Source organism: Mytilus edulis, chromosome 8 (assembly GCF_963676685.1).
Source record: "Mytilus edulis chromosome 8, xbMytEdul2.2, whole genome shotgun sequence".
Classification (NCBI taxonomy): domain Eukaryota; kingdom Metazoa; phylum Mollusca; class Bivalvia; order Mytilida; family Mytilidae; genus Mytilus; species Mytilus edulis.
In genome coordinates this window covers 35632484-35646974 of record NC_092351.1, presented here as the reverse complement: position 1 = coordinate 35646974, position 14491 = coordinate 35632484, and the positions used below count along the sequence as shown (strand labels likewise).

The 14491-nt window shown below is 31.1% G+C and overlaps 1 protein-coding gene across 1 annotated transcript in view; it reads right to left on the bottom strand.

Annotated features, from left to right (window-relative positions):
• Window positions 1–14491, bottom strand: part of LOC139486753 (uncharacterized) — a 128021-nt gene that overhangs the window by 28778 nt on the left and 84752 nt on the right. The window contains exons 48-58 of the mRNA XM_071271690.1: window positions 14269–14448; window positions 13800–13898; window positions 12051–12163; window positions 10898–11048; window positions 10227–10344; window positions 9501–9702; window positions 8870–8936; window positions 7024–7185; window positions 4244–4336; window positions 3351–3530; window positions 2067–2138 (exon numbers count right to left, since the gene is read on the bottom strand). Of these exons, the coding sequence (XP_071127791.1) occupies window positions 2067–2138; window positions 3351–3530; window positions 4244–4336; window positions 7024–7185; window positions 8870–8936; window positions 9501–9702; window positions 10227–10344; window positions 10898–11048; window positions 12051–12163; window positions 13800–13898; window positions 14269–14448 (1437 nt within the window). The remainder of the gene's footprint in view (window positions 1–2066; window positions 2139–3350; window positions 3531–4243; window positions 4337–7023; window positions 7186–8869; window positions 8937–9500; window positions 9703–10226; window positions 10345–10897; window positions 11049–12050; window positions 12164–13799; window positions 13899–14268; window positions 14449–14491) is intronic.

Here is a 14491-nt window from a genome sequence, read left to right as displayed (position 1 = left end):
TTTAAAGTTAGCAAATATGATGAACAAATTGTGAAAAATTGTCATTAAAGGACATTTACCCCTTAAGGGGTCAATTGACAATTTTGGTCATATTAACCTATTTGTAGATCTTACTTTGCTGTTCATTTTTGCTGTTTACAGTTTATCTTTATCTATAATGATATTCAAGATAATGACCAAAAACTGCAAAATTTCCTTAAAATTACCAATTAAGTGGCAGCAACCCAACAATGGTTGTTTGATTCGTCTGAAAATTTCAGGGCTGATAGATCTTGACCTAATGAACATTTTTACCCCATGTCAGATTTGCTCTAAATGCTTTCGTTTTTGAGATATAAGCCAAAAACTGCATTTGACCCCTATGTTCTATTTAAAGTAAGGGCGGCCATGTTTTTTGACGAATCAAAAATCGAAGCACACACTTTGTGCAGGACAATCTAAGGAACTATCATGCTAAGTTTCATTCAAATCCATCCAGTAGTTTCAGAGGAGAAGATTTTTTAAAGTTAGCAAATATGATGAACAAATTGTGAAAAATTGTCATTAAAGGACATTTACCCCTTAAGGGGTCAATTGACAATTTTGGTCATATTAACCTATTTGTAGATCTTACTTTGCTGATCATTTTTGCTGTTTACAGTTTATCTTCATCTATAATAATATTCAAGATAATGACCAAAAACTGCAAAATTTCCTTAAAATTACCAATTAAGTGGCAGCAACCCAACAATGGTTTGTTTGATTCTTCTGAAAATTTCTGGGCTGATAGATCTTGACCTAATGAACATTTTTATCCCATGTCAGATTTGCTCTAAATGCTTCCGTTTTTGAGATATAAGCCAAAAACTGCATTTGACCCCTATGTTCTATTTTAAGTAATGGCGGCCATGTTTTTGGACGGATCAAAAATCGAAGCACACACTTTGTGCAGGATAATCTAAGGAACAATCATTTTAAGTTTTATTCAAATCCATTCAGTAGTTTCAGAGGAGAAGATGTTTGAAAAATTGTTAACGACGACGACGACGGACGCCAAGTGATGAGAAAAGCTCACCTGGCCTTTTAGGCCAGGTGAGCTAAAAATATTCAATGAGTGACCGAACAACACAATAATTCACCAATATGTGTTGCTCATGAATAATTATCAGTGTTATTCGAACACAACTTGAATATTCTTTGTTCTATGAATACTTGAATTAGTTATTCATTTTATAACATTGACCATGGGCTTTTTAAAGGCAATAAAGTAGAAACTAAAAATCTTAGTCTACAAATTCTCAATTGTTTTGATGCAACGTCCTCAACAACATCTTGACAACACATGTTGTTATATGAAATCAGAGCAGTGAAAATTTGGATTTTTTTTTCACATGTGAAATTATTATTATTTTTTTAAAATTTCATTTGGAAATCACAGTAATTCATTGCAACCTGTTATAAATTCAAATATCAGATCAAATATCAAAACAGATATATCAAAATATGCAGCAATTAATGATGATTTAACTTCAATAAGGATATATAACCAAACACAGTAATGACAATGTCTTGAATCTAAAATCACTACGAGTGTTTATTGAAAAAAGTAAAATCACAAATATACTGAATTCCGAGGAAAATTCAAAAGGAAAGTACCTAATCATATGGCAAAATCAAAAGCTAGAACACATCAAACAAATGGAAATTAAACAACTGACATATCTCTAACTTGGTACAGGCATTTTCTTATGTAGAAAATGGTGGATTGAACCTGGTTTAATAGCTAGTTAAACCTCTCACTTATATGACAGTTGCATCAAATTCCATCAAATATTGAATTTCTACAACTTGCCACAATATAGCCTTTTCACCAGTCAATCAACCAATTGCAGCAATTACCTTACAATGAATTCTGATGTGGAGAATAAATAAAATAAAAGAGGATAATTATGCAATTACAAATTGTATCAAAACATGCATGTGCATCACTAAAGACTAGTGACTTCTTGATGTTTTTTGGTAAGCTTGCATTGATTGGTTACCTTTTCACCTAGGTTTTTCCCAAATCTGATATATAACCTACTCACCTCATCTGACACACAAAGAACCAACACTTTGGCATTTTGTAATCCTACTGTAATGTCTTGATACAATCCATTCTATAAATAGAAACAATATAGTCAGACCATTCTATAAATAGAAACAATATAGTCAGACCATTCTATACATAGAAACAATATATAGACTTGGATCTGAAGATAATATATTTAGACCATGTTTAAACTGGCAAAAAAGAGCAATCTTCACTGAGATTGATCTTTGGTCTAATGTAAACGGGAAAGATCGATCTTCAATCAGACTTAAAAAGTCTACCTCCAGAGGTGGTTTTAAAAAGATTGACCTTTCTTTTAGTGTAAACGCTTAGATAGATCGCGATCTATCTTTTTTTCAGGTGAATGTTATATTTAGATATGAAAATAAATCTGCACATGTTCGGCGGCAAATATACAGAGCGTTGGATGGAATAAGAAAGTTAATATAGATTCTTCTGTTTTGAGATTATCTTCTAAATCGATTAGTTCTGTTTCTCTGCTGCAAATCCTCATCTTCAAACGCATTGACCGTTCAATTTTTAGCGATACTAAGTCTACACACATATTTTTGTTTACTGACTTGTGATGTATGAACCAAAATAAAAATTCATAAATCCATACGAAATCCCAATGAGCAAACTATTTTCTACATCATTTTGCAGTGTGTGCGAGATTCAAAATTTTCTTTAATATTCTATTTTTAGGATTATTTGTTTACGAAATATAAGGTAATAAGGTGAGACAGGGTCTTTTATGTTGTAGTGTAAACACACTGGATTAAACAAGATCGATCTCGGTCGATCTTGCTTGTGCAATGTAAACACAAACTGGTCTTTTTAAGATCGATTCAATTTTGTTGCCAGTATAAACGGGGTCTTAGGTCCATGATTCTAAGACGGGTCCCGCTAATAAGCAGCAAGGAAAGACAAAAAGAAAATATAAGCAACAAGAACAATAATTTAGCGATGAGAAGTATAATTTTGTGACAAGAAAACAAATCTTGCAGAAAAAAATCTAGTTACATGTATTGGGAATATCACATTAAATTTTCTTTTATTAAAATGAGAGATAAGAGAATTAACATTTAAAGAAAAGCATTATAAAAATTAATAGCTTTAAATGCTACATACAAAAATACACCAATGAAAATATTACCAGAATGCATCAGATTCTGAAACAGCAAATTGTTTCCATGTATTTCATGTAACACAGCTTATCACATTTTCCATGTAAACAAAATGTATTAGACTAAGTTTAAAGCTTTTTCAGTCTACTTACTTTGCCCATCTGTTCAATATCAAGCCAGGACTTGCATCCATTTTTCTCAAGATGCCTTTTCAGAACTCTAGGATCGCCATACCCAAGTGATGTTTTCGTAGCTGTGGTGGTCACACTGCAGGCTTCCTTGGAATTACTCCAACAATAACTGAGAAACACTGAAGGATGATTGCTATCAACCTAGAAGGAAATTCAGAGTATATAAAGATCCACTATTGTAAATTCAGATATTATTGCATGCATTTATTATTGAGATTTCACCATGACAGACCAAAATGTGAAAATGATTATAAGGTGTAATACCACCAAATCATGGTACATCACATCCGGTTGTATACGAAAGTAGGTAAAAAAAAACATTCCCTCGAATTTGACAGTTGTAGGTAATTAATCCTACATTTTACTGCAGTAAAACCATTTCTGTGTCATAAACATATGTCTTGGGTATTTCAAAACACCATTATTTTTATTTGGGATTTCTATATAAAATTTTGTAATCTTGAGATTACATGGTGACTAAACCTTGTACACAGATTAAATAAGGGGAGAAATTTGATTGGTTAACTTTCAATGATGGTTATTTTCTTATATGCAATGAAATGTTATGTGAATTTTTTCTATAGAACTGGACAGGATAAAGCTTTACTCATGCCAAGTATTTCTTTATTTGAAACAAGGATAAATTCTGCACATTTTTTTGAAAAGTGCAAATTTAACAAAGACTAATAGGGGAAAATCAATGGTGGTATTACACCTATTACGATAACTGGAAGAGCTGCATACAAATATATCTTTATCAGATTTCAGAATGCAAGTTCTTATTAATGAAAACTTCATGTTAAACTATCATAACCATCTTATGAGAGGCATACAATTAGAGTGCTGTATATTACCTTCTCCGCATCCTCTATGTAACTCTTTACTATTTCTATCAAGTCCAGGATTTTCTTTGGATATCTTTCTACATTTTTTATCATTGCCATTAACTGAAAGTAGTATACCACAATAACCATATTATAAATTAAGTCAGTTATGCAGGTACTAGGAGTTTAACATCAAGGTCATCTCATGAGCTACATTAAAATAAGAGATGAATTATAGGCAAACTAACCATTATGATCAAATGTTTATTTCATTTAGTGACTGTCTACAAACGTCAGAGTTGAATGTATCTTACTTGTTCAATTTTCAAGTATAGTTATAAATGTTTTGACATGAGTATAAAATTCAACCATGTAGTTTAATTTTTTGGGACAAGAAGTCACAGTGAAAATAAGTTCTGTAATAATAAAGCATTTCCCAAATTTAGAACACTCAAGTCAACAGTTTTAGAATAATAATGCATGGGCAGCAATATATTCATACAGATATAAAATAATCAAAACCTAACCCAGCTGTACATATTCAAATCAAATATTGAGTGTACTGCATTTAAAACGACACATACATAAACAAGTTGCTTTCTTTAAAAAAAGAAAAGCAATACATGAACCTAAGACCGCTGACTGCCGGGTCACCAAAAGATTGTTGCTGAATTTGTGTTTGCTTTTGAATGAAATAATTGACTGTAAATAGAAGAAGCCAGTTGAACGTATATATTTACAGCTTCTATTTGAATAGTTATTTTAAAGCTCAACTATTTTATATATTACAGGGAATGTACATATTTTTTCCGATTATAACCCATTGGCAAATCCTAATTTCTACTAACCGGATGACTTATGCAAATTGCACAAACCTATCGCAATATAAATTTATGCACTCAGTTTGCTTTATAATCTGGAATTCTGGATGCATTTATTTTATCTATCATATCTTTATATTTTGTTTCCTAAATGAATGCCTTTATATTCTCAACTCGTATTTGAAGCTGTCTTTACTCATGGTAGATGTTGTATGCGGTTAAACCTGTGGCATGCAATTGATTGGGACCTCTTATGAAGAGACTTATTTTGGACTTCTAAAACATCTCAAATTTTAAGGATTTCCTGATTTTAATTAAATCTATTCAAACATTATACAGAGAAACTTAGTTTTGTCAAAGAATTTCTTAATTCAGAAGTTTATGAATACCTGTTCACACTTACACTTTCAAAATACCCAATTTATATAAAAAGGTACGTAGATATAAAAAACACCAGACACGAGTTAAGTCTACAAAAAAAGCATCAGTGACGCTCGAATGAAAAAATTTAAAAGGCTAAATACATTACAAAGTTAACATGAGGAATATATTCCTTGGGTAAACAATCCTAAGCTTTTTGAAAAGGTCAAAGTTTATAATAGTGACTCAAAAAAGAAACAAAAGAGAAACAACTCGAGGTCAGAATACCGTTAGTAATGATGACCGTGCTTGAAAGTCACATGTAAAGCTCTTTCTGCCGTGTCCTGAATTTAGAAAACGAAAATAAGCTTCCACGAGTGAATTTTATAGAATTGCATGCAAGTAGTATTTTAGTGCACGAAATAGTAAATAGAAAGCATCTCACTGATACTCAGGAAAAGAATACGCATTTGCGTCATCACATATCTTATTAATCTAATAGTTGAAATCGAATGTCAAACGGCCTACATTAAATGTTTTGACTCAGGATTCATTGACATTCTATCGGGAATTTTTGAGAACGCAAACCGATAGTTGTAATTAAATTTTGCTGTTATTATTGTAAATTATTTGTACGGTTGTTGTGAGCTGCAAGGATTTAAAATCATGCTTTATGAATTGAAAACACACAAGTATTTTTATTCACGACCGTTTAAAATTTAAATATTTAATAAAATGATCTTACTTTCCGTTTTATGTATATATTACAATACAAAAAATTAAATAATAATTTCTCATAAAACATAAAAACTAAAATGGTATGAAATAATTAATGTAGAAATATAATGATTATTGTTTATACACATTTTTTTTTGTAGGATGCAAGAATTTATTTAGATTTAATTTTTATGTTTCCTTTACAAATACATATTTAAAAATATCAAAGCAGAGTATCTTGTCATATAAAATACTTTAATTGTAACTCTGAAAATATTCTGATTTCAACCATTGTTAGTTTCTCCAGAAACATAAATACCGTATTTATTTTGTATATATTTGTTTGATTCTGATTGAATTAAATACTTTTGATAAGAATATTATCTTTCTGTTTTCCGATCTAATATTAATATTTAAGTCTAGTATGATGAAATACACAGTATCCCGTGGTTAAATCTTCAAACATAATTAGTTTACATGTTATCGAGACAACAGACAATACCACGTTATAATTGACCCAGATACACACAGTGCACAGTGGTCGTTTTAAAACAAATATAATTGCGTCGTCAAGGGCCATCAAGGGACCATATCAAAGACGTAGATAATAACCTGTTAAGACCTGTATAAATGACTGAAAACTTTAGAGACGTTCTGAGAATTTTATTCTGACTTCCGGCCGAGAGATATCGAGTGGCCCATAGACACATCCAAAACTCGCCAATATATAAGCATGAACCTGTTCATGCAAAAAATATCTAAGATCAAACGATCTCATTTTTTTCATGTGGAGGCTGATAATGATCAGCTAAGTATTTTTGTTGGCGATTTGTTCCCAGTACTGTTATTTTGTCCATTAATAACTGTTCCTTTAAAATAGGAATAAGAAAAGTATCAGGAATTATGTGTTACCGGAATGCCAATCTTGAAGCCAATGTTTGTATGTTGCCAGGCTAAAGATTCATCCATTACTGCTACTGCGAATGGTTTCTGTAATTGTTCTGTTGCATACAGGAACATCTGATGACACTTGGGGTGTTTTACAAATTTGTCAGTCATACAGACAACTAATACCTAAAATATACAATGTTAATTGTAACAGAGTAATAATAAGTACTGTAAATTCAGAAATTATGGTATACATTTATTATTGCAATTTTACTCATTGCAATACATGAATTGACAAAATCTTATTCAATCAATATATATAAAAAAAAATCAAAATGCGAATTAAAACTATTGTAATTATAACCTTGTCACATTTTTTGCAATAATAAAAATATTGCAATAATTTCTGAATTTACAGTACTACTGAGATGAAACTTTTCAATTGAAATACCTAACAATTTATCAATTTAATTGTATTAAAACAAATTCTCTGTATTCAAACTTTTTAGAAACCAAAGTTTTATAAGAAAATAGGTCAGAAGTTCACTTCAATACACATTTGGGAAAAAATATTTTCATTTGGACAACTATTTTTTTAGACATGCCTAGCTAGTTCACCTTTAGGCCAGGTTTTTTTTAATTTGTTGGTATACAGATTTTTCCCATGAAAAAGTCAGGTCAGTCAGTCGGAAAAAAAAGAAAAAAAATCTTTCAAGACAGAAAAAATATGCCCAAAAAAACATATTTCCCCTCTCTTACAATATGTTTGGAATGCTATTTTGTAATCATTTCTCAAATGTTAGTTCAATGAAATATTATTGCTCAGCTGTCATAAACATCGCCTAATAATTTCCAAAAAGTGGGGTTGTGTCCACGGACAAAGACAAAATAAAATCGTCATTTCAAAAACAAGAAAAAAAAAGATCTGTGTAGGTCTTTATCAATTTCAGGAAACTTGGTGAATAATAATCTTCAAGCATGAAAACTGATAAAGAAAAAAAATGCAAACACATCGTACATAAATAAATTTCAACATTCGTGGCAAAAGACTCGCCCACTGGAAAGACGAGGATATTGGGTTCATCAGTTGTCAGGCATGCACGTTTTTTATATCCAATTTGATGATTGTTTCTTATTATCTATGAAACAAGAAAATTCCAAATGATTTGTATATATTTAGTATTTTAACTTTACATCTTCCACGTTTGGACAAGTCCATTTTCCATATTTCTATGAGATAATGCATCTTACAGAATGATGACAAAAACGGGAAACGAACTTATAGTGTAATGGGTTTTAAACACGTTTCGTTTCGCAAAATTATATGCAGAAACTACATCTCAAGGTCAGTTATGATTGATTTGTCTATTTTTAGATACATAAACATACATTTATTTTTTCCACAATACAAAGAAGTATCAATTCTGTTAGAGTTTAATGCATTTCATTTCAGAAAAAAAGGAAAAGTTTATATATATATTTTTCAAGGATAATGTATTTGTTGAAGTTGGCGGGAATAAAACAAGCATGAAATGTGAATTTTATTTTTATTCTGCAAATCAGAAAAATATGGTCGGCCAATCCATAACCCAACAAAGTAAAAAAACCCTGGCCTTAGGGAATAAATTTATCTTCAGTCAGTAAAATTTTAATCCACCATCATAGAATCTGTATTAAAAATTTCGTTACTTATTACCAAAAATAATGATAACATCACAGTATTGGTTGAATTTTCATTGCTTAGGACATTGTTAGCCATTTTCAACATTATGGTGTATCTTTTGTTTAAATATAACCCAGAATGCTTCAGAATCTCAAACTGATAATTATCTCCCCTTGGTCAATAAATAAGGGCAAAGTTGAAACTTACTTTAGAATTTTTAATTTCCATGGTCATTTCTAGTTCAGGTATTTTATCTATATCATCTGGAATCCAACTGTAAAATGAAAATATAATGTAGTCACTTAACTCTGAACAAGATATTTTTTTCTGATAGAAGATATAAAAATGCTGTCCATTAGAATAAAATTTTGCTTAACTTAAATATTTCGTCAAAATTTTACATCATATACTTCAGTATATTTTTCTTTTATACTTTTTACTAATGGTGTGAAATCATTTATTTTCCTTGTGCCAGATTCATGGATTGAGGAAAAATTGTATTTTTATGGATATCTTAATTCATAGATTTGCCAAAGTTTGCATACAAGTTGATAGAAAACTTGAACTAAATTGACCAATTAAATTTACCCTTATCTACAAAATCTATGAAAACAATGTAGGCTATTAGTTTAAAACGTTATCTTTTCAAGGCTTATACAGCTGTGAAGAATTAGAAAAAATTCAGTGAAATGACAAATTACGCAAAAATTTGGCCATCCGACTCATACATGACAAGAAATAACATGCAGCACATGCATGTACAACTTTTAACAAAATATTTATTTAAAATAGGAAGAATATTTTATTTTTTGTTGGCAAAATATTAAGGTCCCTTTACCAACTGATCTTTTGCTTGACTAAATCTTTATGAATCTGTCTTGGGTCTACAATCTTTCCTTTATTCTCACTGGTAGGTAAATCATCTGGACAATACAGTATAGCTACATCCTTGGCCATGTTTGTACTGATCTCCTGTAGAGCACTTATACTCTGCTGCATCTGTACATCAAACTCTGTATCCCTGTTGTCTGGGAGGATATCTACAATGACAAACAGGAGGGATTTCTTAATATGGTTGAAAATTGTAAAGATTGTCAAATTTTTTGTTTCTTTTTTAGTCAGATATATGACAGTTGTTTGTGTTAGAGATTTTGACTTTGCCATTTGATAAGGGACTTTCAAATTTGAGATTCATTGGAGTTTGTTAACAATGATTTTTGTTATTCTATTTTTTTGTTATTATTGTGAACCCAATGAAACTTTTCCACAGATTCACTTGAACAGACAAATATTGATATTAGATCATTCAAGAGTCAATATGATATAAGATGACCATACAACCCAGAAAAAATAATGCCCCCTCCTTCCATAGGCATAGGCAGGGCATCAATATCAGGTAATTCAACTGCTATTATTCTAATTTGTAAATAAACAGTACATTTGTATGTTTCTACCTTTACAGGCGACAGTGTATTCATTCTGTGCCAATTGGTCTCATGTAGAAATTTGTCTCATTGGCAATCATACCACATCTTCTTTTATATATTGACCATTTAAAACTTACTAATGAGTTCTCCTATGGACACTGTATGAAAGTACTTGGTACACTGCAGGAACGGTGCACTAACACTGTTTGCTCTAGTTATCAAATCTGCTTTGAACAGGAAAGGTTCTCTGGTTCCCTAAATGACAAGAACAAATCATATGTTACTACACTATTTGGAAAGAGGATATTAATGAGCAAAGCACTTTTTTAAGTCGGTTTATTAATCCATTCATTCAAACTGATGAGAGCTGTAGTCAACATGGAAGGGTATTGAAATAAAATTTTAAGAAAGCACAAGTGACAATGGCTATGAGTGAAGTGGAATGCATTTTATATGAAAAGAAAATAACATAAAATCTTTAAAAGTCTGCACTTGGTTCTTGATAAAAGTAATGTTCAAAAAAAAGGAGGCGTCATCAAATTAACTCCATTATATTTGACATACACATGATATAATAATCAAGACTTTTTTAGAGAATAAAATACCATTTACATTATGACTATTAAGAACTATTACCAGTAGATCATAGTAAAATCAAAATCATTTGTCTGTTAGCCAATTATAGCAACATTTGGTAAATTTCATGCATCTGAAGTGCTTTTTCAAAGAGTTCTCAGAGCCCAATATTTGGAAGCCAAGGAAGAACATGTATAAGAATGATAAATCCTTTATAAACATGTAATCATACCTTTTTCTCGACACAGTCAGGACAAGGTATACAGTAGTCATAGGCCACTCCTGCGAAGTTATCCTTGATTAAAGTACTTATTGTTTCATGGATAAGATCTAGTATGTTCTTAGGTCTAGCTCCCTGGACAATAACGGTCATATCATAATCACTGAAAAATATTATAAAAGAATTTATATTTCTGCTTGATATGGCAAATTAATGTTTTCTCAAGTTGGCTTCATGTGCAATAACTTTCATTTTATAACAATTATAAAACCAGAATGTATCCATAGAACACAGATGCCCCACTGACACTATAATTTTTTATGTTCAGTGGACAACCTACAAATTAACCAGAGACCAAATAAAGTAGAAGTAAGCAATGGATGTCTTAAAGTCATTTCTTTAATTCACAACTGAAACCATGAATAAATAGTGGTAGGATAAGGTATCAAATTACACCAAAAGTTAAATTCACTAGCTCCCTGGACAATAACTGTCATATCATAATTACTGAAAAATAGGATGGAAAAATTTATATTCCTGCTCAATATGGCCAAGTATATTCTCGAGTTTGCTTCATGTTCAATAACTGTCATTCTTAATCACTGTAAAATAACTGATTGTTAACATAGTACATTAAACTTTTATTTGTTTTTAGCACCATGGTAGTAGATGCTTTGTATTACTGCCTGCCAACTTATATCAGTGAAATACTCAGTGATCTTCTCCTCCCTCTTCTGTTAATACATAAAGGATAATTTATCCATTACATCGAGGTAATAGTTATCTCCCTTATCTAACCAGAGCATTTGAGATCGACCCCTTTTTTGGTGGGGTTCATCTTGCTAAGTCTTAGTTTTCTATGTTGTGTTTTGTGTACTGTTGTTTGTCTTTTTTTTTTTCTAGCCACAAGTTTGAATGTCCCTTTGGTATCTTTTGCCCCTCTTGAATAATTTTTAAAACTTTGTCCTATTAAATCTCATTCATATTTAACTGTACATATAAATATTTGATATTTAACATTCACAAAATGCCATCTTTTTAACTCTTAGTTTCTACTGTACATGCAATTTCAGAATATATCATGTATTTGAGAATGATTTTATGTAATTGACCTTCTTCAATATATAATTTCACTTCATTGTTTCAATAAGCTATCAAAACTTACTTGGTCTGTTTTACTAAGGCATAATGGTCATTTTTCTTTAATATGGAACCTCTTTTCCACATCAGATCCAGAAACTCCTGGTCCGTTTTAAAACCTTGACTAAACAATCTGGCCTAAAAACAATAACAATTTGATAACTAACTTTCAAATATGTGATCTAATCTCCATTGTTTATTAATTTTACTGCAACAAATGGAAAAAAAAACAACTAGAGGCTCTAAGAGCCTGTGTCGCTCACCTTGGTCTATGTGAATATAAAACAAAGGACACAGGACAAAATTGTGTTTTGGTGATGGTGATGTGTTTGTAGATCTTACTTTACTAAACATTCTTCTTGCTTACAATTATCTCCATCTATAATGAACTTGTCCCAGTAGTTTCAGTGGAAAATGTTAGTGAAAATTGTTAAAAATTGACTATAAAGGGCAATAACTCCTTAGGGGGTCAATTGACAATTTTGGTCTTGTTGACTTATTTTTAGATCTTACTTTGCTGTATATTATTGTTGTTTACAGTTTATCTCTAACAATTATAATATTCAAAATAATAACAAAAAAACAGCAAAATTTCCTTAAAATTACCAATTCAGGGGCAGCAACCTAACAATCAGTTATCCGATTCATCTGAAAATTTTAGGGCAAACAGATCTTCACCTGATAAACAATTTCACCTCCTGTAAAATTTGCTCTAAATGCTTTGGTTCTTGAGTTATAAGCCAAAAACTGCATTTTACCCCTATGTTCTATTTTTAGCCATGGCGGCCATCTTGGTTCTATGGTCGAGTCACTGGACACATTTTTGAAACTAGATACCCCAATGATGATTGTGGTCAAGTTTGGTTAAATTTGGCCCGGTATTTTCAGAAGATTTTTGTAAAAGAATATAAAAATTTAAGTAAAATTGGTTAAATCGACTATAAAGGGCAATAACTCCTTATGGGGTCAACTGACCATTTTGGTCATCTGTGTTATTTGTAGATCTTACTTCGCTGAACATTATTGCTGTTTACAGTTTATCTCTATCTATAATAATATTCAAGATAATAACCAAAAACAGCAAAATTTCCTTAAAATTATCAATTCAGGGGCAGCAACCTAACAACAGGTTGTTCGATTCATCTGAAAATTTCAGGGCATTTTGGTTCTATGGTCGAGTCACTAGACACATTTTTAAAACTAGATACCCCAATGATGATTGTGGCCAAGTTTGACGCCGGACGCCAAGTGATGAGAACTCCTCACTTGACCCTGTGGGCCAGGTGAGCTAAAAAATCAGACTTAAACAAGAATGTGTCCCAATTACACAGATGCAAGATCCGCACTATCATTATCTATGTTCATTGGACCATGAAAATGGGAGAAAATCTCTAATTTGGCATTAAAATTAAAATGATCATATCATAGGGAATATGTGTACTAAGTTTCAAGTTGATTGGACTTCAGATTCATCAAAAACTACCTTTACTAAAAACTTTATCCTGAAATGGGACGAAGGGACGGACAGACCAGAAAGCATAATGCCCATAAATGGGGCATAAAAATATATCTTTTAACTTTTAAAATAGCCTTTAAGTCCATTGTTTCTTTCTACTACAGGGTATTTAACAGTATTGAGTATTGTATGAATTCTTAAATTTTATCATTGGCGTTTATATTTTATTGTAAAAACTTGCTAATGTGAATTGTTAATATATATTGTAAAGTGCTTAATAGGGTAATTTTCATATAAATAGTGCTTTTGTAACTATACCTGTGCTCTATTGTAGAGTCCTGTTGGTAGATAAGTAAACTTGTACTCTATCTTGCTTTCTCTTATTCCTTCTTCTTCTGTAAGATATGGCCATGGTAACTATAAAACAAAAGATGAAACTCTCAAATTGGACTTTTCTTACCCAATTAATATTACAAATATTTTCAACTTCTTCTTAATGATGCAAAACAAGTTTTTCCAGGAAAATACTGCAAACAATCACATATGTTTGATATAACCTAAGTTTCAAGAAATGTTTTTGACCAGTTACAAGTTTATTTTTTACCTGAATTCTTGTGGGGAGAAGGGGGTACAGACTATGTACCAGTGCAAACTATACAAGGCTGATTATTAATTTACGCACTAATACCCTCTTTTCTTCTAGAAATTTCTTATCTAAAAAATATTTGTATCTCATATTTTATAAACTTGAAATGAATTATTAGTTTTAAGTACTCTGGTTTCTTACATCAACTGGTTCCTTTTCTGGTAAGAGACAGGGAACAATGTTAATCTTCTCTCCCTCCTCAGAGATTGGGAAAGTCAGATCAAATGCCTCTGTTAATCTCAACATCCAGTTATAAAGACTGGAGTCATAATCTTTCCATATCTGTGGTATATTCTTGTGGTAGAGTCTTCCTTTTGTTTCCTGAAATTTGAAAGGAAATTGCTTTCTATGGTATTTTTTTTAT